General features: G+C 43.0%; 1 protein-coding gene across 8 annotated transcripts in view; it reads left to right on the top strand.

Annotated features, from left to right (window-relative positions):
• LOC118301440 (seizure protein 6 homolog) overlaps nucleotides 1-18,332 on the top strand; it is a 75,164-nt gene extending 56,832 nt beyond the window's left edge. For 2 of the 8 annotated variants that reach the window (XM_035626945.2, XM_035626943.2), the window contains exons 5-17: nucleotides 1,724-1,909; nucleotides 2,691-2,859; nucleotides 3,412-3,578; nucleotides 3,671-3,865; nucleotides 4,669-4,807; nucleotides 11,997-12,193; nucleotides 12,910-13,104; nucleotides 14,099-14,290; nucleotides 14,619-14,813; nucleotides 14,922-14,960; nucleotides 15,056-15,164; nucleotides 15,251-15,347; nucleotides 15,463-18,332. In XM_035626945.2, coding sequence (XP_035482838.2) covers nucleotides 1,724-1,909; nucleotides 2,691-2,859; nucleotides 3,412-3,578; nucleotides 3,671-3,865; nucleotides 4,669-4,807; nucleotides 11,997-12,193; nucleotides 12,910-13,104; nucleotides 14,099-14,290; nucleotides 14,619-14,813; nucleotides 14,922-14,960; nucleotides 15,056-15,164; nucleotides 15,251-15,347; nucleotides 15,463-15,756 — 2,174 coding nt within the window. In that variant the 3' untranslated portion in view covers nucleotides 15,757-18,332. Of the gene's footprint in view, nucleotides 1-1,723; nucleotides 1,910-2,690; nucleotides 2,860-3,411; nucleotides 3,579-3,670; nucleotides 3,866-4,668; nucleotides 4,808-11,996; nucleotides 12,194-12,909; nucleotides 13,105-14,098; nucleotides 14,291-14,618; nucleotides 14,814-14,921; nucleotides 14,961-15,055; nucleotides 15,165-15,250 lie in introns of all 8 variants that reach the window. The other 6 variants (XR_004790309.2, XM_035626948.2, XM_035626944.2 and 3 more) reach the window with 6 other exon arrangements.
• Nucleotides 18,333-24,224: the final 5,892 nt, after the last annotated feature.

The raw sequence follows: 24,224 nt of genomic DNA, 5'->3' as shown, positions 1-24,224 counted from the left end.
TGCTCAGCATCTGTGCCTGCACAGACTTCAGGGCCCAAATATATATTAAAGTATTCACATGCGTGGACCAACAAGCCGGGCCATCAGGTGTCAGCCTTTGCACTCCCACGTGTGGCCGCTGCTCCGGGGGCTCTTTCATCGTGTCACCTGCGTTAAAAGCTATTCGCAAATGATCACGTTGTAAACAACCTCAAAATGAACCGTAGTGCATCGCTACTGCTAGTTTCCTTAGCAAGTATTAACTTTAAATGTTGCCACTTATAGACAGGCAGTGATTTATGATAACAATCAAGCATTGGCAGCTGAATGCATGAAAATATAGCAAATTCCTGTACAGGCTCACACCAAACACCCCTTTAACTATATGCAACTGAAAGTGGTCCATGTTTTCATTTACACCAAATAACCATTAATCATATTCGCACAAGTAGATTAAGGTGTTTACCTTACATGGCCCATGCCCTGATGACTATCATAATTGCTTTTAAGGCTGCAAATGTAATTTCAACACAGACGGGTCTTCCAGCTGCCCCTTTTTCCTCGTGGTTTACTTCTGCTATTAACTCTTGTTTAGGCATTGCGCCCACCTCATTAAGATGAAACATGACACGCAAGTTGCAAAAAGTTGGGAGTAAGCCTGCCGCTTTTAAAAGCTTTCTGTAATTTTGCTGCAGGACAATCACACAGCGTCGTATATATAAGCCATGGTGGATCCAATTATGTTGCTTGTTATGTTGTTCACACATTTCCACAAGTTTAAAAGTTTTAGCCTGGTCATTAAAGTGCCTCCACTAATGAGGTAGAACAGTGTGGTTATTAGACAGGAAGAGAGGGTTGTTTAATAGCTTCCATTACAGACTTGGTTAGTTCACTCCATTATCCATGTGTACTCCTTCACATCATACCCCATTGATTTAAAGTGGGGACAGGACAACAATGCAAAGCAAGTCCGGGAACATTGATCTTTCCCCGCTGGAATCACGACTCTTTGACAGCCACGACGGAGGCTATTCCTCTTCCAGCTATCACGTTTCCAGACCCACAAGGACGTTACGCCGATCTGCCGCATTTCCGTTTTTTTGCTGCGGCTCTGCAGCGGACCACGCGGTGACGTGGATGTTTCTGTACACTTGCATATTTTAAACTGCAAGAGCCGGAGTGTTTATTAACAAAGTTGATGTTGGTTATCAAGCATATGTGTGTGTACCTAATTTCTTTGCACTGATAATGGAACCACTCCTTACATTTAAATGTGTGGGGGGGTACTACGCGTTGGTGAGACAACATGGTCAGCAATGCGACAAAACATCCTTGAGTTGCACACAACGCAGGACACCTGAGGATCATGTTTTGTGCAGCCAATTAGCATTGTTGGCGGTTCATTTTTATGGCCACAATTGGACTTTTGTTCGGAATGAAACATTGAGTCCCAGGGAAAATATATATCGAAACATTGAATTTGTCATTTTTTCGAATCCGAAAAAATCTCCACGAAGCTGAAGCTTTTAAAGAAGTGAAGAAAGAACAAGCGGGTCCAGTGTTTCATCACAGGGATCATCAGGATAATTAACAGAGGTTGGATACAAAGTGCTAATTACTTTGCAGAAGGAACATGCTTGCAGTATAGACTATTTCGGTTTTAGAATATTTCTAGGCAAATCAAAAGATGCCAAAACACAGGAAAATAATAATTATACTCTATTTCTGACCCTTTCCTCTACAGCTTTCGTGCTCAGCTGTGCGTTCCCCATCGAGCCCGCCGGCGGAGATGTTTCAGTGACGCACCTCCACGCCGGAGGAGAGGCCTTCTTCCGCTGTTTCACCGGCTACAAGCTGCAAGGCCCCAAAATGCTCACCTGTCGCAATGCAACTACACCCTACTGGAGCGGAAAGGAGCCCCAGTGTGTGGGTAAGACCAGCTGCCCGCCACATCACGCCCCATCCTTACTGAACTACAACATTAATCTTTGCCACTGATCTTGCTGACTGGCAGGCAGACATCTAACATTTGTTTGTAATTAAACTGTGTCCAACTGTATTCCAAAAAACTTCTGGTAAATTGTTATTGAGCAAATCCGGACCCCAAAAAAATTACAAATTTGGTAATTAAAATGATCTTAAAATTGGAGCCAGCCCTTTTTTTCCCTCCTTGGCCTTCCTCCAGATTGGAGTACAGGTGATTTGGATAAACACATGCTTTCACCGTTGTCTCCAATTGAGTTGATTACTTACAGTTCGGGGCCAAATGAGTGTGTTTGCATGTGATTAGCAGCACGGCGAGATATTCTTCGGGGACCGGGCGAAACAAGGCCATTCGACCCGCTGCCTTAATTAGAACTGGGCTGCATGACCATATCCTTCTCCTGCTGCTGAAGGCTCGCCTGCCAGTTCCAGCACTCCTCTCCGGCTGCCCGCAGCTGCTCTGTACTGATAGTGTTGCCGCTGCTGTTGTGCTCTTTGCAAGTCCATCACACACACAGTCACACGCTCTTAGACCCAGGTGAGCCGCCGAGTGTAGCCCAGCCACAGTCCACTGGATATTGATGCTATCTATGCTCAGACAGGGATTTCCACCCCCCACCAACCCCCTCCAAAAACCACTGCCATAGCTGGTGTCATTACTTTTCTCATCTAGTCCTACCCCTCCAACTCTTTGTCTCCCTCCTCTCTCACTCTTTCTTCCCGTGCAGCATCCTGTGGGGGAATGATAAAAAATGCTACCTACGGCCGCATCGTCTCCCCTGGTTTCCCTGGCAACTACAGCAACAATCTGACATGCCACTGGGTCCTGGAGGTCCCCGAAGGCCACCGGCTTCACATTCACTTTGAGAAGGTGGCTCTGGCAGAGGATGATGACAGGTGGTGTATGCATAATGCTAAAAATCACATTTGAGAGTGAGAGGGTGCAGTCGGAGTGTGTGGGCATTCTTGCTGTGCGTCTTCGGCTAATAGACGGCACCCAGGCTTTAAACTAATTTCCTGATTAACAGCATGCCTCTGGATGGAACATTAAAAACCCTTAAAGGCTATAAATAACCTAAATCTTCAGGGAGCGACAGATGGATTTGAAAAGGGCCTTTTATCATTATAATCCTTTAACTGTGTCCCATCAAGCGAGTGAATTGAAGGGACTACAGAAGGTGGTGAGAGGTAGGAACCCACCGCAGTTGAATTACATTTTTTTTTTTTCCTCAGTGATCCACATGGATATCTTCACACATGGCCATTCACCTCATTACCAAGTGGTGAAGAATGTTATCACAAAGTTATTACAGCCACCATTGGAACAGTGAGCAGCTCCCAGATAGCTTGTAACTTTTATGTTTCTTTTACCCTTCAAGGCTCACTTAATATCTGTTTTCATCTGTCTTCCCTCTGTGTGTGTGTGTGTGTGTGTCTGTGTGTGTTTAGGCTGCTGATTAAGAACGGCAACAACATCGACTCTCCCCCCGTGTACGACTCCTACGAGGTGGAGTATTTGCCCAACGAGGGCGTGCTCAGTACGGGACGCTACCTGTTCATCGAGTTCACCACAGACGGGACAGTAACCTCCACCGGTGCGGCCATCAGATATGAAGGCAAGTTGACCGTGCAGATTCCTAACAGTTTCCCAACACACAAAAAGCACAGTGTATGCGTCGCTTATTTTAGGCAACTCTTGCGTCCGCAGCTTTTGCGAAAGGCATGTGCTACGAGCCCTTCGTCAAATATGGCAACTTCAGCAGCAGTGACTCCACTTACGGCGCGGGCACCGTGGTGGAATTCTCATGCGACCCCGGCTACACGCTGGAGCAAGGCTCCGTGGTGATCGAGTGTGTGGACGCACAAAACCCACAGTGGAATGAAACTGAGCCAGCCTGCAGGGGTGAGTCAACAGATTTCATCTGCTTGAGTAATAATGCGATATTAAATCCCCTTTTTTATATGCTTCCTCCAGATATGGCTGGCCTAAGGCTCTCATTGTCTGTTTGATCAGTGCAGGGGTTAGTGGAGTCTTTATTCAAATATTAAGTACCACTGGTAGCTAACTATATCTTCCTATAAGCTCTGTCCTCTGATCCACGATGAACTTTCCCTTAAAACTGTGACAATGATTCACTTTGATACATGCAGATATTAGAAAAAGCTTTGGATTAAAAAGGCATTCATTTGTTGGCCTAAGATGAGCACTGCCACAGTGTAAAAGACCACATCATACAGTATCATGAACCACACACACACACACACCACGCTGACCTCAGTCCCGGTCTTTGTTGGCAACATAGTCGGTTTGCCACACAGTGAAATTGAAAAGCTCTCTAGTAAAGCTAGATAAGGGAGAATTTAATTTCTGCTCCTATTGGTCACGGTCACCAAGCGGTTCTGTGGGCGCATGCAGTTTTCATGTCAAGGAGCTTGCACACTGCTCTTCAGCTTTTTTTTTTTTTGTCAAGCATTAAGATGATGGTTACATATCAGTACTTTAGATATTAGATATACTGCAGTTTCTTTCAGCGAGTTACCTGCACATAGAAATCACACGAGCTGATGTTTGCTCAACGTTCTAATTTACATATTAAAATGGTTACGATCCAAATCTTCTATATTACATTAACACAACGGTTACATATACACCGTTTAGAATTATTTATTTCTCAGCATCGACCCGAGGTGTTTTGTGTGTTGCAGCCGTGTGCAGCGGGGAGATCACCGACTCCGCCGGCGTGGTGTTGTCTCCCAATTGGCCCGAGGCCTACGACAAGGGGCAGGACTGCATCTGGGGCATCCACGTGGAAGAGGACAAGAGGATCATGCTCGACATCCAAGTGTAAGAGGCTGCACTCAGGTTGTAAGACGAGAAGTTGCACGGAGAGGTCGGACAGGAGGTCAGATTGACCTCGAGATGTCAAACACTTCCATCTCCTGACACGCAAACACAAAACGCACTCTCGGGTTTCTTTCTCCTATTTTCTCTCGTTGGCACAGACACACCATTACACACGCACACAGGGAAGAGTTTCTGCGGTTGCACTCACTAATTAGATTTTTTTGGGGGGGTTCTCCCACCACTCGCTACATTAAGAATTCTGTGTACCTTCCAGCTCGCTCTCTGACCAGATTAGCCAGTAAGCCTCCCTGCTCCCACTTCCCCCGGTGTGTGTCTCAGAGTTGGCTTTGAAATGAATATGCTCTGGCAGTGAACTACTCTGAGCCACTTATCCAGCCTCCCCAACTGTAATTCAACATATACACTCAATGCACATGCACACAGATGTCAAAAGCAAGACACACGCACACACACAATTAAAGGCACAGATGCATTTGTTTTTCAAACGCCTCAAATACACGCAACACAGCCCTGCTTTCTCATCCAAGTTATTGCTCTTCAGGGTAAACGAAAAAGATATGTCCTTGCTTTCAACAAACACACAAAGACATAATCTGCATCTTTGTTTGCGCGTCTTCCACGGAGTCATCCGTTTGCCTTGTGTGAGTGATCCGTGCAGTATTTCAGTGGACATGCATCCCATAGAGCAAGAGAAAGAACCTGAACTAAAGCATAAGAGGTCTGTGTTATTGCCTGAAGCACTTGCACACAAGAGGGCAAAGAGGTTAAAATTAAACCAGCAGGAATACCGCCTGAGGTTTTCGAGAAAAAGAGAGAGTCACTGAATTCTCAAACAGAGGCAATTGTTAGCTATTGGTCACGGTGGGCATTTATGCATGCAGCCATATTCTCCCTCCATTTTGGTTCTCTACATTCATAATTCATTTGTTTGCTGTGAGAATGGATATATTTTGGAAGTGTGATTAAATTTAATAAGGTCCGGATGCTGCAGAAATATTTTAATTCGTAGTCGTTGAAACTAAATATATATATTTTTTTCATTAACTAATTAATTCAGGCACTTTTATTTTATTTTTTAAGTGTTCATTTACCATACTGCGCATTTTAGTAAAAAGAACATTTGATAATATTTTCTGATTTGAAACCTTTTGCATACTTGAAATCATTATATGCAATATCAAACTAAATTATTAGTTATTATTTATTTAACCTATATTTATACAGGTAATCTCATTGAGACACAGTCTCATTTTCAAGAGAGACCTGTTTGGGACAATACAAAAACAATCAGACAGACAGACAGATATAATGAAAATATGTTTTGATATGCAGTTCAATTCTGTGTACAAACCATTGCTGACTTGGTTTAAGTCATATCAGAGTGAGATGGTAAATCCCCACTAACATGAACTGCGCTTGAAATAGACTGTAACTCATTAACCTAATACATTGGAATAGTAATAGATTTTGAAAAGTTTAAAAAAAATTGCCTTCTAAGGCAAATGATAATAAAAATAATAAAATTTTTAATACCCCTATTTTGCATCCAACTACACTGACTAAGAACTAAATAGTTCAAGGGGATCCCCTCATAGTTTGGAAAAATTCTGTGCTCCACTGGCCCAGTTTTGTATGCCGCTGCATGACCACAATGCACATAAAGCCCCCAAAACTGTCTATCTCGCAGGCTTTCAGGCGCTGAGGCGTGAGCCATCACTGAAATATGATCCACAGATCAAAAGGAGGATACGGATAATGCACAATGTCTAAATGCCACACAGGAGTCTGTGCGGCCCTGCTTGCCTCGCCGCTTTTTTAGCTGGAGCTTAGGACTCCGTGATTAATGACTGATGCTGAAAGTCAACCAGTGCATCTAGGGGTAAAAAAATAAATAAAAGAAAAAAAAGATCAGAGGGGATTTTTTTTCATGCAGCAGTAAACAAGTTTCATTTGAGGTAAACTGATTTTCATTCAGAGATTTCTTTTTCAATTGCGCCAGCCTTACGTTTGTTTTAATCTCAGCCACATGAGGCCTCTCGCTCATCTCAAGGTTGGCCATGCGTGGCCTTCATGGCACCAGAAACCCACAGCCCGTCTGATCCCCGCAGACTCTCACCATCACCCCACGTGTCCGGTCTCCTCGGGTTTGAGAGCAGCGCTCGGTCGACACGTAATTTGTGCGGACGGCTGTTTATTTGCGTGCATGTGTTACGCATGTGTAAGTGGCAAAAGGCTCTCGTGGATGAGAGCCGGTCTCATTATAAGGGGTGGGCACAGGCACACACTTCTCCACATTAATGAGAATGTTTTCTATATTATCATTCATCGCTGTGTCTGTGCAGGCAATTACAGAGGAGCCGTGCGCATAATGAAGTCTGATTAATTAATTTAGGGCCAAACAGGAGGGCTGGCGCTTTGCTAATTAGCATGGAGCAGGGCTCGAGCGAGAGGCGCGGACGAGAGCTACAGCTGATATCCCCACCTGTGGAACACAGCGAGGTAGAAAAAGGTACTCGTGTGGATTTTTAGCATTCAGCGTACATCCACAAATGTTCCACAGTTCAAGACGATGAGGAAGGCTCTGTTTCGCGGTGGTTTGTCAGTGTACCGATGAGCAGGACGTCAGGGACATTTCAGATAGGACACGTTGGGTTAACAGAGTCCTCTTGTGGAGACCCTGAGCATTACAACAAGCAAATCAAATGACCTGCGTAGGATTTATGTGAAATGAAATGGTTGTTCCAATTCGAGCAAACCGAGCAGCACAATCACAATGGTGAATGTGTGCACCAGAAGACAAAGGGAGGACGAAATCCTAACACGGAAAAACAACATCCGTTCCAGTCCCAGTACAGTTTGAGTTACGGGAGATTTGTTGGCTCCTTTTCTAAAACTGGACAGGTCAGTGAAAAGGTGACAAAATGCCCAGAGGCTTGTACAGAAACGCAGCTGACATCCCCTCAGGTTCGAGCTGTTGCCATTGGGTTTTCAGGGAAGTTTTTTTCGGAAAAATCTCTCTTTAAAACGACCTCGTCCAAACAGATCTCCTGCACCTTGCCCTCTGCCGTCTGCAGCACGTCAGTGAAAGATGCATTTAATCAAATAGCACCGCTCTTAACCGTCAAAATCGATGTCGCTGTAAAATCTAGAGAAAGAAAAAGATGACTATTAGGAGAAACGATGCGATTTTCTCTTTTAGAATTGCAGTCATGTCGTCAGGGGCCAACACAGTACGAAGAGTGACTGCCTTCCTGACCAGAGGGGAAACCGTTTAAAAAGGGAGCCAGGTGGGATGACATGTGGCTGAAGCGATTGCCAAGTTGCTACATAGAAGGCAGATGAGCTGGGGGGGGGGACTCACCACAGGCTGCTGTGTGAGTCTGGACCAAAGGTTCATTTGGCACCCTTCACTGTTGTCACGGGGGTTTTGAATACACTTCAGACAGTTCGAGCAAACGGTCGGGGTCAGTGGAAGACAATTTTAAAGCCAAGGACGACTGCAGCATTCCTGATGAGTTAGTGCGACTGGGGAGGCTTATTTGGGAACCCAGACAGGAGGAGAGGTTACAACGTGTCAAGTGAGAAAGCATGGGATTTGTTATTGCTGTTGACTAGAAATATGGTATTTTTTTCAGGTAGCGTGGCTGCTTTCTTGGCCTTGTGACTTCTCTCAAGTCTGACCAGAAGTCTGGAATGAGGGTGTTGCAATGAAAAAGACAGAGTTTGGTGTCGCTGTCACAGTAGTTTGAGGGATGAAGCCACCAAGATATTTTGCAAAATAAAAAGGACGATTCCTTCCCGATGAAAATGAGACACCAAGAGGCACAGGTTCCTTCTCTGCTGTGACATCCGAGAAGCTCAGAGAGAACTGGAAGACAATTTTAATGAGAGGTGCCAAAAGATGTTTGGGGTTATCAGGAAAGGATGAAGATCAACAGCGGCGCCATTGAGCTCACCCTACCATATTAGTGAAATGAGCGGAAGAAGATGGCTTGTGGAGTCGACACGATATTGCACCGTTAGGAAGAGAAGAGGTAAAAGTATTGAAATTAAGAACTAGACGCATGCGGAGAGACAACGAAAAGTCACGGCGCTGCGCGTGAGTGAGAAGGAAGGAGCAGGGACAGAACCTGAACAGTGAAATGTTTTTAGGGTCTGAATGCAGGGATAAGGCGTTTAAGCCTTGTTGACATGAGCAGCGGGTGGAGCTTGAATAGAAGTGAAGACGTGCAGAAACAATTTGATCGACCGAGGACTGAGGAGAGCAGAGGGGTGTGAAGCTGCAGGTCAGAGTCCGACTACATTGGCCGATAAAGATCCGCCATTGTCCGTCACTGAATGCAGTCACTTATAGGCAGGGTGCATAAGGCATGCCCCAACAATGTTGGAGCCTTTAGTGTGGAGACTTGTGGTGAGTTTCATCTCTTATTTGCAACGCAAGCTCGAGGCAGCTGGTCCATGTAAGAATGGAGAGCTATTGTGTTGGTTTGGAAATGGAAAACTGACACAGACTGTCAGAGGAAGCAGGAATTTAGTTTTGGCCTAAGTTTTACCACCAGCGCATTGTGGCGTTCACCTTGTTTGCCCTCGGGGACTTGCAGGCCTCAACTTGAATGTTTATACATCCTATGGAATTAATTATTTTCTCTCATACATGCTGAGAGTCATTAAATTATGTGCCATTTGTTCCTAGTCTGGGCAATTAGAGCCGAAGTGGGCGCGCGTCTTTTGATTTTCACTCCGGCTCGTTTCCACTCGGAAAATTACATGGGAATTCTGCGGGGGAGGTTGCGAATAAGAGATTGAGGAGAGAGGTAAACACACTCGGGTCGCTCGTTCCCTTTCATCGTCGTAAAACGCCGTCAATCACAAATGCAGATTCCCACGACTGCGTTTGTGCGCATATTCTGATCTTCATGTTCAACTCTGGTCAATACGAGAATGCTGGGGGAGGAAAAAAGAAGAAAAAAAAACACAACAAAGAGCTTCAGACTCAAGTGAAGGCTTTTCACGTTTAAGTCGCCATCATCGATATATGCATGAATGTTTTCGGCACAATTTGTCCTCTTGAATCACGTAGTCAAGTAGAAACGGACAAGCCGACGCCTGCACCCAACTGACTTATGAGTCAGACAGGTGAGCTCACAGTGCAATCAGTGTGAACACAGAAGTAGAGCTCCTAGAGAGGCTGTTCGTCAGGCAACACCTCCTCCGAAAATCCACATTCGTATCTCAGCAAGAGACAAACACCCCCAAAAAAGAAATCAGAGTAAAACTCATAAAGTCAATTTTACCCCGAGAGTCGACTTTGACCCGAGAAGAACGTATTCCTGTTTCTTTGTGGGATCACAACCTTTTCTTCTCAGATGACCAATAGTGACAAAGATTCTCGTCTTTTTTTCACCGTTCTCATCTTTAAAACATTATGCAAATGAAGGTTTATTTTTGCAACTTGGAGCTTCTTTAATGGGGGATAGAGAATGATCATTTTTAATTATTTATATACTTTGCGTGCTCCCAAATGTTGTTACTTTGCACTTTGTCTTTCGTTGAGAAATGTGCATTTATTCTTCTATTAATATTTCCACACCCAGACAGCATATGAAGGATATTTTGAACAAACCCTTTGGTTCCTCGTGCGATTAACTTTCAAATTTTGCGTATTACAGAGACGCGTTTTGATATTCTTCTCCGGACCTTCTGCTGAGTTTGAATATATGCATTGCATGCACATTTTTGAATTAGTGGTTTTACTCTATAAGTGTCTGTTTTGACTTTGAAGGTTCCCAGAATGAAGACCTTGTGACCACGTTTTTGACATGTGTCTATAAAGTCTGTTTCTACGTTGAAGTCGAATCGCCCTCTGACCTCCTGGATTTGAATCACCTGTCTGTGCGTCTCCCAGGTGCTCTGAGACTTTTTCTTCTAATTACTGACTGACACAACTTGTGTTGAGACTTTGATTCAAAGATCGCATCTGAGTTATAAGCGTGCAGCCTCCCCTTCCTTCTGATGTCTACACGCGACCCTGCATTTCCACGATGTTCCTTAATCATGAGAATAGTGAACTGTCTCTGATCCCCACATTTTTTTTTTGCTTCATATTTTGACTTTGACCCTAAATGCGCAATTCTGTCTTTAAAAAAAAAAAAGGTCGCATCTAGACAACGTGACAACATGGATATTTTCTTTCAGAGTTGAAGTAAATGTGTGACGAAGAGAGATGACAGAGGATTCAAGAAGAATGTGTGATCACAACTAGACAAGAAAGGAAATGTGATTTATACATTTTTCTCTCTCCGGGTTGTGTTACTTGTGATTTAGAGAAGGGCCAGGAGTTTTCTGAGAAAACACCGCACTTAACCCTTTGCCTCGTCGTGCAAAGTGCAGGGGAATAGCTCGTACAGGGGGCAGGTGATTCACAAGAATTACCCCTCCGCATGTGTGAAGAATGGCACAGTGCAAATTATTACTGCTACTCCTTCATCCGCAGCGCATTTTGTGAATATTAACAATCATCCAGCCAATCTGCAGAGCTATTTTGACACCGCGCCTTAAGGCACATAAAGAGCAACTAGTTTCCCCTGCTTATTATATCAGCAGGGAAATACAACTTCTGCGGCTTATTACTTTTTTTTTTCATCATCCCCTGTGTGCGAATAAATGTCAAGCTTTACTGATGCTCTATAAAGAGGGCAAGGACATATGAATCACCAGATGGAAAAGGTTAATGCATTCTTAAGTTAATCATTTTCTGCAGACATTCTGTCACACCGGCTCAGCCGCCTTACATTAAATTTTATGTAAACACTCGAGTGCACCATACACTATTTTTTCTTTTTGTACAAGTCCACTGACCTAAAGGATATTATGCTCATATATTTGCACATATACACTTGACAGTACATATTCATGAGAACCATGCAGACTCGGGGGCAGAGTCATACATCATGAATAATTTAGTGTTTACTTCGCATCAGATCCATCCAATATAAACAGATTAGATATTTCCCCAACTGCTGCTGACATCGCTTTTTGTGTCATCAGCTTTTGCTTCCATCTGCCAAAGAGTGAAAAGTAAAAAATGCGCAGCATTACTCACTGGAAACTTTTCAGTCACATCATCAGGAAACCGTGTAACCCTCCCCTTTTTTCATATTTATCCTAGTCTCCACGTGGGTAAGAACGACCTGCTGACCTTCTACGACGGCGATGACCTCACGGCCAACATCCTGGGTCAGTACAGCGGCACGCGGCCACACTTCAAGCTCTACACGTCCATGGCTGACGTCACCATCCAGTTTCAGTCAGATCCTGCCACCAACATCTACGGCTACAACAATGGCTTTGTGGTTCACTTCTTTGGTAAGGTTGCCATTTCATTCCATGTTGTTGTTTGATTTAACTATGATAACAATACTTTTTTTTTTTTTTAAGGATGATTTCCCCTTTGCAGAGCAGATAAGAAACTAAAAATAGAATGCAAGACATTTCTCATACCTAGAACGCAGCAGGTTACCAATTAGGGAAAAAAATGGTCTGTTTGTCTCTTTCTTTGCCTCATTCTCTTGCTGCGCCTCCGTCTCTGTGTTGTGGCTCGTCCCAGGTGCACAGGATAAGATAAAAAACCCAAAACAGGAACGCAATGACAGGGTGCACTTCAACATCAGCTGGTTTGGCCCTGCCGCTTTGTGTCCTCGGCCCTCGTATTCTGCATTTAAGGGGAGGCACAGATTAACTATTGCCAAACCACATGCTGTGTTCCTCACAGCAGTCATCAGAAGCCCTGCATTTGCATTTTCCTCCCAAACCGCTGCCGTTTGGCGGCACACCGAACAGACAGCGTTGCTGCCGTAGTCACTCCCCCGTGGAGGAGGCTGCTGCATAAAATCGGTGGGAATTCCTCGAGGAAGATATCTGTCCCTTTTACGAGCTAGATGTGTATGAAGAATGCAACAAAACAAATTGACATTAAATTATTCCTGCACTCCCAGTATGGAATTCTTATTTCCCCCCCCCCCCTCGCTTCCATCTCTCCTTTCATGTACCAAAACAAACCTCTCCGCGACGAACACCGACAGAGGTGCCGAGGAACGACACCTGCTCCGAGCTGCCGGAGGTCACCAACGGCTGGAAGAGCACGTCCCACCCCGACCTGATCCAAGGCACCGTCATCACCTACCAGTGCTATCCCGGGTTCGAGCTGGTTGGCTCCGAGATCCTCATGTGCCAGTGGGATCTCACGTGGAGCGGCGACGTGCCCAAGTGCGAGGAAGGTGAGAGGAGGCGCACGGAGCCAACACAGAGAGGTTGGCTGAGGCGAGGCGAGACCAAGCAGTGCACTCCGTCGTCGTGAGCGAACTCGAAAATCGTCATAAAATTCACATTTCTGTGAGTGAGTTTAATCTGCAAAAAGTTTTTGCAAACCTCCAGAATAACTGTTGCCACTATAGATACAGTATCGCCCCCGCACTCAACAGTGCATGTACAAATGCAGTCTTAGAAAGAAAGTACATCTTGGACAGCTCTTCACAAATTGAATTCATCCACGGAAATGAAATGAAAGAGAGGAAACGCTTGGTCAACAACTTGAACAGAAAACAATCTTTGTACAGCATGAACACATTATACAAGCATATATTCAGAGCAAATTGGTATTGGATAGAGACTGATGATACAGGGCAGTGTTTTGATTCTTGTTTTAAGTGGCTGTTTCACAACGGCAAACACTGCCACAAAGGTGGGTCCGTTTCAACTAAAGACAGTTGGAAGATATTTTCAAACCCCTATAGACCGTAGTGACTTTTTGCAGAAGCAGATCTCCCTTTTAGGTGTCTATTACCAATAACTGGAGTAAGCCTATATGATCCTCCTGGTCGCAACTGTGATTTGTGAACTCAACTAAAGTCATGCTGACAGGTCTTGGCGAGGATTATACAGAAAAGTTGTACAAAAGCATTTTATGGCTCAGGAGGGAGCTAAGCAAAATTTGATAATTTGCCTCAAGTGATGTCAGCGTTGTCCAGGATTTGAAGGGTGCGAGTTTGAAAAATGTTTCCTAAAAAAGTTTATGGATTTCGTGAGAAGTGACCTTATCAGACCAGACCTCTGTTGTCTGCACTTCATCTCTGATTGAGGCTATTGGCTAGAAGCTACATGAGCTACATTTTGCATACTGCAGATAGTACGGTATAGTAGTATAGGCCTGTCTAATATACCAGGAATTTATCCATTTATCCATAATTTTTTTCGGGGTTTTCTGCTTTGCAGTCATGACGTGCCGGGATCCCGGTGGTGTGGAGCACAGTCGCAAAGTGATCACCGGCAGCCGCTTCACTGTGGGATCCACGGTGCAATTTGTCTGTAACAAAGGCTACGTGCTGTCCGGCAGCAGCCTCCTCACCTGCTACAACCGAGACTCGGCCACGCCCAAGTGGAGCGAGAGGCTGCCCAAGTGTGTCCGTAAGTCACTCACACACACACACACACACACACACACACACACACACACACAAGAGAGTCAAACTCGTACACATTCTCTTGCACATGCGCACACTGTACGAGTATAATAGTAAGTATAGTAGACACTATGATTCAAACAATGCTACTCATTGTCTCTTTGTTGACAAGCCTCTGTAGATGGCATGAAGTGCAAAACAAAATTGTGCTTTTCCCATGTCCCAGCCTGTGTCTGTTGCCTTTTTTTTTGTTTTAATGCATTCATATGTCGCTGTTTTGACTCTTTAAAAAATATGCATGAGAGAATAAAAGATATTGTCCTTCCCCTCAGCTGAAAAGTACGAGCCGTGCCGGAACCCCGGCGCCGCCTCCACCAGCGTGCAGAGCTCGGAGAAGGCCTTTTACCAGGCCGGAGAGACGCTGGGCTTCTCCTGCCACTCAGGCTACGAGCTGCAGGGCGAGGCCACCATCTACTGCATCCCTGGACACCCGTCGCAGTGGAACAGCACTCCGCCCGCATGCAGAGGTAAAACACATCAACACACTGTAGCGAACTCATCCGTTTTTTACAATGGCCACCACATTTGGAAATACAGTGCGACCATAGAATGTGCTGTTGACTGTGTCTTCGCAGCATCCACAACCCAGTATGTGAACGAACGCCGGCTGGACGGTGAGTCGTGTTTTTTGAAACATCGCTGTAGCAGTGTATTTCTTTTTATGTGCATATTTCACATGAACATGCCTGTGTTTGTGTTTTCATTCTAGTGGTTGATAGGGATTATGCCATGGAGGGAACCAATATTGCCCTTGCAGTTTTGATTCCAACCGCAATCATCTTGGTGGTCGTCCTTGGGATTTATGTCTACTTTGCAAAGTAAGCAGTGAAAAAAACTTCATTTCATTTATGATCAAACGAGCCTTTACTCGATGTTCTCCCCCGTTTCTCTCCTCTTTACTCAGACTGCAGGGGAAGTCGGTCCGAATGCCAACGTCCTCGCCGCCGTACGACAACATGACAGAAGAGTCAGCTTTCGACAACCCCATATACGAGAGTGGAGTAAGTATAGACGTCATGAGCATGCAAGACGTGGACTCACAGAACACCAGTGTGCTGTCCTGATCCTTCCCCCCATCTGGCCGTCACCCCCTGTCGTCGTCTCGTGTTTCACCAGCAGAGGGCGCCCTCCACCTCATCTTTCCCCACCATATTCATCATCTGTGATAACTGGTGGTATCAAAAATCTGAAGAAGGAACAAGTTGCCCTCACCTTACTCAGACGTCAGATATCATTTACATCCTGGACTTCCATACTCCATCCACTTGGATGAGTAACTGGAACCCTACATGTGTCAGATGTCACAAACATGGTGGTACAGTATGTTATCTCCTTGTCATATCTCATGCATGTATCACTCATCATCACACTGCATTCACACAGGTGGGTAAATGTGCATTTACAGTCTAAACTGCTCTGCACAAATAAAATTGTGTTTTTATGTATTTATTCAAAAAAAGTATCATTCTTCCAAAGATGTTATTCATTTAAAATGAATAGCCGGGCCAATTATAGAAATGGCTGTTTAGATTTGAAAATCCTGAGCCGCAATTTCATCCTTTTATTGTATTTACCAGTGTTTATGCTTCTCACTAACTGATAGGTCACTACAATAGATACAGTACTACAAGATATAGCCATATGCTGCCATGTGACTAGTGACTATAGGGATATACTTTAAGTCTTCTTCTGTTCTTGATTTTTTTTTTACTGTATGTGCTGCTTTCAATTGCAATGGATGTTTCCTCATCTTTTTTTCCTCCCCCTGCTCCCTCAGCACTGGCAGAGTCATTCTAGATATTAAACCCAGTCAGTCTGCCCCCACTTTGGCTGTACTGCAGAATGCTGAGGTGAGATCTCCTTCTGCCGCTGACAGCACATCTCGCTCACTGTGCCCCTGATCCGTCCAACACATATCTTTGACAACGTCTCCCAACCTCCCCCCCAACACACACACATATTTTTCTGCAGCAGTTGTGGTCGTGCTCCTATTTGTCCCTTGCTCTTAAAGCGACATGTTTTACATTAAGTGTAGGGGTTTATAGAAGACCACAACCACTGGTTGGTGAGAATCATGAGAAATGTGCCCTATTGAGAAATATGAATAATGTTTGTTTACGCCTAACATGAAAGGATGAAATAAAATGAACTATTTTTTCAAACTTTTTTAAAGCTGATAAGGCTTTAAGTGTACAATAACATTTCAATATGCGTTTGTAACGTAATTGTCACATGCACACTAGTCATATTTTGTGGAAAGTGTTTTTTGCGGCACCTTACTCAAGGATAAATAACTGATAACCATTTCGTTTGATCCAGTAACTGAAGTAGCCCACAGATGGATAAGAATAAATCAAGAAAGAAAAGATGAAAATCTGTCAAAAAGATAAGAAATAATTTAAAATAAACACAGGAAACATTGGTTCAGGACAACCGAGTAGTCAAATCTGTTTGAATTGCAAAGACGACACATGATATTAAGTATTAATGGCAATGATGATTATGACAACTGATAGTTGTGCACCCTAAAGTAAAGTTGTTTCTACGTCATTTCCATACTGAATTGTTGCCACCGTATTGTATATGTTCTTATTTTAGGTTTAGTAATTACGTTATACGTACACATATATCTGTACTATAAAGATCTTGTCTTTTTATTTAAACTCACAAAAGATAAATTTGTATCTACAATGCTGATTCAGAAAGAAAACCATTAAAAATGTACACTGTATTTGTTGTAATCTTGCACAGTTATTTGTATGTAAATGAGGAGCTTATAAACATCTGCATGTATTGTTTTATTTACACTTCAGAAATTATAGCGTCCTGTTTTTGACTGATTTGTTTGTCTGGTCTTTACAGGACAAATGAAAAAGATTTAAGAGGTGTCCCATTTAAAGACCCTAAAGCAAACGTTGCTCAAGCTTTGCCTTTTGGGAGCCTCTCTGCACTGCTCATCTTTTCCTCTTTTTTTATTTTTTTTCTCACAAATTGTATTCTTTCCATTATTTCCCTTTTATGTGAATGACTGTAAATATGTCCTTGTTCCCACGGTCGAATCTGTGAATCTGTGGGTCACCATGGTGATATTTTTATAAAGTAAATTGCCGATGACCGTTGGTGATTGTATGTTTTTGAGAACGTTTTTGATGACCTAGCCCAGGAGCAGTTAAGAGATCACGGGAAATTGTGCTTCGGTTGTTGAGATCTGTTGGATTCAAAGTCCCCATCCCCCAACATTCTTTGGAAAACATGCCATCATCACTTTCTTTTTGTGTGTGTGTGTCTGTGTGTGTGTGTGTGTGTGTGTACGAGTCTGCTCTTTGTAAATAAACTGCCTGTCCAATATGAGTGCCTCACGACTGACTATAACCTGAGAAATCACACGTGAAAATGTTTGTGAATCTTTCACTCGACTATTGTTTTGTGCCTGACATTCTCAGCACTGCGAATGTGCCCATCAGTCTTCTCCCTCACACACAAATACCAAATGATGCTGGATATTTACCTACGAGCCGACGGCTGGTGAGAGGATCCGGGTTCTCACATGGGACCCCATCAGCTCTGCTTAGCTTTGGTCTCATGTCACACTGTCAAGTCTGCCTCAAAGAATATGTAGCAGCTAGTTCATTTGTGTGTGTGTGTTCCTACATGTGGCTGCACCTTCACATTAGCAGAACCTGATACAAAAACACATTGAAATCCAGGGGTTACAAAAGTCAACTACATTATTTTACCAACGTATCAGTGCAGACTGTCGCAAGTCAACAAATGTTTTTTTTAGTGTGTTTGTCACATTATAATGATGCATCTGCTTGTTTTAATTTTGTAGATAGACCTCACGTGATTTGTGCACATCCTTTACACACTCTAACAGATCTTTCTTTCAGCAGCACAGCTGGTGCGACCACACCCAGGAAACGAAAGTCACCTTCATATATCTATAATCCTCTGATAAATAATAAAGTGAATTGTTGTTTATAGTATTGTTGTGTTTAATTCATATTATATTTCCCCATCCAATTAAGAGCTAGTGGGTTTGCCACACATTAAATAGGCTTTTTTCACACAAGACATTTTGACATGCTGGTATTTGACAGTAAAAAGCACGGGTTTAAAATTAGTAGTTTTCAGGTTTCGGTTATTATACATAATAGCCTGGTGTCAAACTGCCATGGCTTGGACACCCTAATATAACAGTCATAATTATTATTACCTATTTTTTAAGTGAAAATGTTTGAACAAACCATCCATAATCTGACACCATAGATTTATATCCCAGTTTTACCTGCAGCTGGCTTTAAAATACTCGGGAGAATCCTTTTTGAATTGATCAAGAACGGGAAGTAGGGTCGATAACATTGGGACTATTATGAACTGAATCAATATCTGATAAGTTGTTAAAACCAATTTCCACTGTGTAGCAAACACATTGATATCCAAATAAGACCTATAGAAAATAATGCATGAAAAATACAGAAAAGGTCGCACAAAAAATATAAGTTTGTAATACAGTTGTTCGCCATTAGATGGCGGCATAACAACATGACAACAAGGTAGACGTTCACTCAAAGACCTGCTTGAAGGTAAAGTTAATGTTCTTAGGCTTTGTTACCTACTGTATGTGCATAGTTCTATGACAACAGTGCTAATATTTCTCACCCAATTCATATCTGTACATCACATAATTCATCCAACAAATCTCGCCCCTCTGTCTTCTTAAGTGTTTGATACACTACACAGAAAATTAGAACGTTAAAAGTTTAATTACGTAGAGAGGAGGAAAAGAAAAGGTTAATAAAATATGTGACTTGGTTTACAGTGTGAATATGTTGAGTGTTACTGTACGCGTCATCTTTATCGAGTCATTCAACATGAGGGGTGTTGTGGGTTTGTAATTAAAGTGGCTTGAACACATTGTTTTTCAAGAAAATGTTAAAATCACAAATCTGTTTATCTTACAGAAAGACTGGGTGTAATGTCCAGTAATTGCATGAAATCAATTTGAATCATTCAAAATACAGATCTCAATACTCAATTTTTTTATGTAATGCTGCTTGGACCCGCTGGTGATTATCAAAACAATCCGCATCTGACAACAAGCAGCTTTTGATAGAAGACTAGCATAAAAGGATAACGACAATAGAGAGGGGACTATAATTACATAGGTTTGACACTGTGGAACATTACATTTCTGTTTGCAAAAAAATTGACCAAATGTGTAAAAATATGTTGCTCTATGTTGTGTAGCTTTGATTTTCTTTATAAACTCGTTTCATGCATATCGTATGTTCACCTAATGCAACCAAGTGAAGTGCACATAAAGTTGCATAGGCCTGAGTACAGAGAGGTCACGACGAGGTGCAAAAATACTGAACATTGCAGCAACAGATGAAAATATATGATATTACTTTTAATATCTGTGTTTCAGTCAACACAAAATCTGTCCTTTGCGTCAAAGAGACGTTAGTTATACTAATGTGCCAGCAGGTGGCAGTCTACTCCCAAATCTGTTTTCCACCAGGGGTCAGCTGTGCCTCAAGAGCATCATGAAGACCATCATCTCCAACACTTAATACCCTGCTCCCACAATGCACTGGTGGTGGGCTGCGGATGGCTCACAGTTAAGCTAAAAAAAATGCCCCAACTCACAATCCAATGGAGAGCGGAGGACAAGGCAATTAACCCACTAATGCAGCGGCCCATTAGAGCCCCCCGTCTGCCGGCAGCCCCTCAGCGTACAGTACGTCCACCGTGGGGCTGCGGATGCAAATTACGAGGGATAGTTTAATGTAATGGCCCATTCGCAGAGTCTGGAGTGGGTGGAGTACATGCATTCGGCTGTAGGAGTTGGGAAGATTCGGCAGCGTTGAATGCTCAGTAAAATATGTGGGTTAACAGTTATCTGTCTTGTAATATAGGACGTGAGTTCTCATATCAATCAAATTAAAAAGATAAATAAATATCAGGTATTTTACGCACAAGCACAATGACGAAGTTATTGATTCCCTTTCTGTTTCCTGTGGTCTAACCAGATGACATTAGTTCTGGCGATTTCTTTAAATCCCTTTGTTTTATATTCAAAGTCAATATTCCCTCTTACATTTGTAGTTTAACCAGATTTATGAAAAGCGCCTTTTACTTTTCAGATGAAACCACTCCCTCCCTAGAAGCATGATTCTATATTAATCCGGTTAGCGTGCCACAAAGGCAGCCTGGCAGGAGAAATGTCCACTCAGTAATGGAACCTGGAACAGGTTAAAGCTGCCTCACCTTTGAGGGAAGCACCAGGTGCTGGAGAAATGAAGGTCGCCGCCAGGGTTGCTCGCTCCATCGAGGCATGTGACCCTCACTCGCCTGACCTTTGTTCACTTCGACCTGCAGAATACAGGCTACCACACTTCATGTTTATAGACGGCCATGTCCATGCACCATAACCATCATGAAAAATACAATGCGTGTGCAATGTCTAAGACTATTGCCTTTCTGTTTAATCCAACAAACTTTGTAGCCTTTTCATGACATTCAATCATATAGTTTTCATATAGTATTTCAAGTAGTTTTTCCATGTTTGCAAAGAAAATATGCATGACATTTACATACATGTAGTATTTTGTATTCTGTTTTTGTTACTACATAAATGTGTCCCCTCCCGCTCGCCGTAGACCAGGTCATAGGTCCCAATGCACACTCACATGCTGCCGGAAGTGAGTGAATAAAACCTGCGTCAACTATTATAGAATCGAGATCCATTTCGTTGATGAGTTTAACAGTGTGCCATAGGGAAAATATTACAATACAGATTTCTTTTTTAAAACATACAGAAAATTTTAAATTTGTATTAAATGGCATGACAATCACTAATGTTACACTTGCCGAGATATAGAAATAAAACTTATATATAGTATTATAATTGCCTAAAACCTGAGGTCCCCCAGGTACTGTTGACGTCACGGATACATATGTTGAATTACTACTGTAGGTTTGCCGCTTCAGTATTGAAATTAATTGTTGAGATTTTGGTCAAGGATGAAAGTCAAGTCACTCGGTGGCTGATGAGGGGGCGGCCATGTCATAATCACACATGCAGACGGGATTCACACTCTTTATAATGACAAAGTGCAGCCCCCCGCAGGAAACCAATTTTGCACAAAACAAAGGTTAAACTCTCTGCACGCCGCCGGTGTTGCTCGACGTGACAACGTGCCAAATCTCCCTCTTGGGCGTAAGAACCAGGGTCAGGGCTTCTTTATTTCACCCTCATCACTGGGACTCATCTACACAAAGAATTGCTGCCATCTCCAACTTCTGCTGACTACTGGCAGAGTTGATTTCAGATAGTGAGAAAACAACAAAAAAAATGTATCTCTTGCTTTTTATTTGCATGGAGCTTTGAATTACTTTGTACTTGTAATGAAAGAATCTTCTTAGAGAAGGACACGGTAGAGCAGTGTTGTGAAAAGGGTTGATAGGAATGAAAATCACTTTTAACAGATGTCTTCATGCACATGGTTTGCAAAAATGGAAGAAGTTGGAGTTGTGTATTTTTATATAAGGCGAGAAGATTACCACCGTCTCTAACAACCTTTGGTGTGTGCATATTGTATTTGCTTATGCCACTCATGGGGAAATGGTGCTGAACATAATGTCCACAGATGTGAAACATCAACACGCCTCCTCTACTTGTGCACTGAAATAAGAGCTCCTCAGTTTCAGACTGGATCGTTATAGCTCCTATGATGGTTCATCTTTACTTCTTCCTCGTGACATTTGACCAACGGGATGCAGCAGAGGGAACACAGGCGTCTTAGCCTCGTGAGTATCGGATTTCATTATTGGCAAAGACATATGCTACTTGATGATTAAGGTTAAAGGATGTAGAGGTAGCATTTACAGTGGGTGACACGGCGACTGGATGTAAAGGGAGGATAAATTAGTACGACGATAAATAAAGCAGGGGGGGTTGTTGGACTGCTCACGTTGAACCTCAGAGGGAATCCGTCTCTCAGACATCATGGAGGAGAGATGAGAGGTATACACATAGATAAGGAGAGAGAGGACTGATGGATGCATAGAAGGCTGAATGATGATGGAGGTGGATAGGACAGTGGCTCATAATCTCAGACAAACAAACACAGGATGCGTCACCAGGTATACGTGATCTTGGATACACTGTCGTCCAATCACAGGTGGTTCAAGCCCCTACTGTTCATACTGTGCGTCGCGTGGCCTGAGAATGGGAGGCACATTATAAAGCTCTTTGGGTGGCAACCTTAAATACAACAACTGGGTTTAATGTGGTGACGGATAAATGCAGTCATTGACAAACGTTTACGGGTGCAGCTGAGGTATGACCCCTGGACAATATAGTTTGAATAGGCACATCCTGCCTTTTTAGATATTCACCTTGTTACTCTGGCAACATCACATGTCGGTCCATTTCAATAGATGCCACAACCATCGGATAAAGTGTAGCTGTGTGTGGAAATAAGCCTAAAAGTGTGTCTATACTCTGTACTATACTATATATATATATAAAACGCCTGTGTGTGTGTGTGTGCGTACACGTATGTGTCTGGCAGAGAGATCACGCCGGTGTATATTATCGGAGCTGGAGCAAGATAGGAGTTGTGTCCTCGCCGGATGCGGAGCAGCTTCGAGAGTGAAGGGGTTTTTTGCACGGAGGAGGGACAAAAGCAAGCGAGCCAGAGGGCGGAGGGGAAGTGGATGAGCCGGTGAGACGGTAATGCGGCATGACACCTCTGAAATGAATCCCGTGGTTACCATGGTGAAGAAGCAGGACGGGACAGTCTCACAGGAGCCTCAAATAAAGCCAGCTGTAAATGATGTTTGATTAGTATTTAGATCATGTTCGTGCTCAGAAAAGACATTTTGTCAGCTGTTTATGCATCAGGAGCTGCAGTTCCGTCCGCACCAGCAGACGTGAACGCGTACAACTCTCTGACTGGTGTAATTTAATGGGGACACTTAATAAAGGGGACACTTATCCTATATCTTTCAGCTTTTACATTTGTATAACACTTTTTTTTTCTTCATGCAATCAATATTCCCCTTAAAATATGAACGTGCTGTGCTTTTGATTTTATTAGCTTCCCTCTTCTATCATGCAGCACCATGCAGATTTTAGATTTTGAGACATTTGGGGGCGGTTACATTAGTTTGATAGAGTCTAGTACTAAGTCAATTTAAAAATGCTTTTGAAAACACATTACCCAGAAAGTGTCAAGATACTTCATCTAGTTCATGCAATCTATAAATAATCCACAATTGGGTTGTTGTTGTTGTTTTTTTGTCATAGTTTTTCTACCATTAGAAAGCTGATTCCCCTTTGGACTAACATGTCCACTGCAGTACGCAGGTGGCACTGGGATATCACTGCTCCATCCCATATGTAAATTTGGGGCAGAGAATCCTGTTTATAGAAGCTTAAGAGCGCGGAGCTATCTGTGCGCCACATGGCAAACATGGGAGTCGGGGTCTTATTTACTCACGCATCTCAGCATGTTAAGTGGATTTTATTCCTTTTATTTATTTTACAAATCAGCTGGGGGCATTTGAAATGTAAATGCATGGTTAGGAAAAGTTCAGACGTGATTATCTAGATAGAGAAAATCCGAATTAAAACAGTATACTGTAGCTTGATGTTCATGAAAAACTGACATGAGAAGAGCACAGTAGATGTCAGGTGTGTTTCATTAGTGTCCCTATAGTAATATTTCACAATGACTGAATCACTGAACTGTATTGTGCTGAGTTTTATGTTTTTGTACTGTTTTAAAATCAACATTAGTCCTGTTCAGTGGATGTTCTGGGTTGATTCTGTGTGATTGCACTGTGGCTAAAACACAATCTTCTCC

The sequence above is a fragment of the Scophthalmus maximus genome, chromosome 2 (assembly GCF_022379125.1).
Source record: "Scophthalmus maximus strain ysfricsl-2021 chromosome 2, ASM2237912v1, whole genome shotgun sequence".
NCBI classification, from domain to species: domain Eukaryota; kingdom Metazoa; phylum Chordata; class Actinopteri; order Pleuronectiformes; family Scophthalmidae; genus Scophthalmus; species Scophthalmus maximus.
Note: the sequence above shows the minus strand (reverse complement) of the source record. Positions and strands in the feature narration are given on the sequence as shown.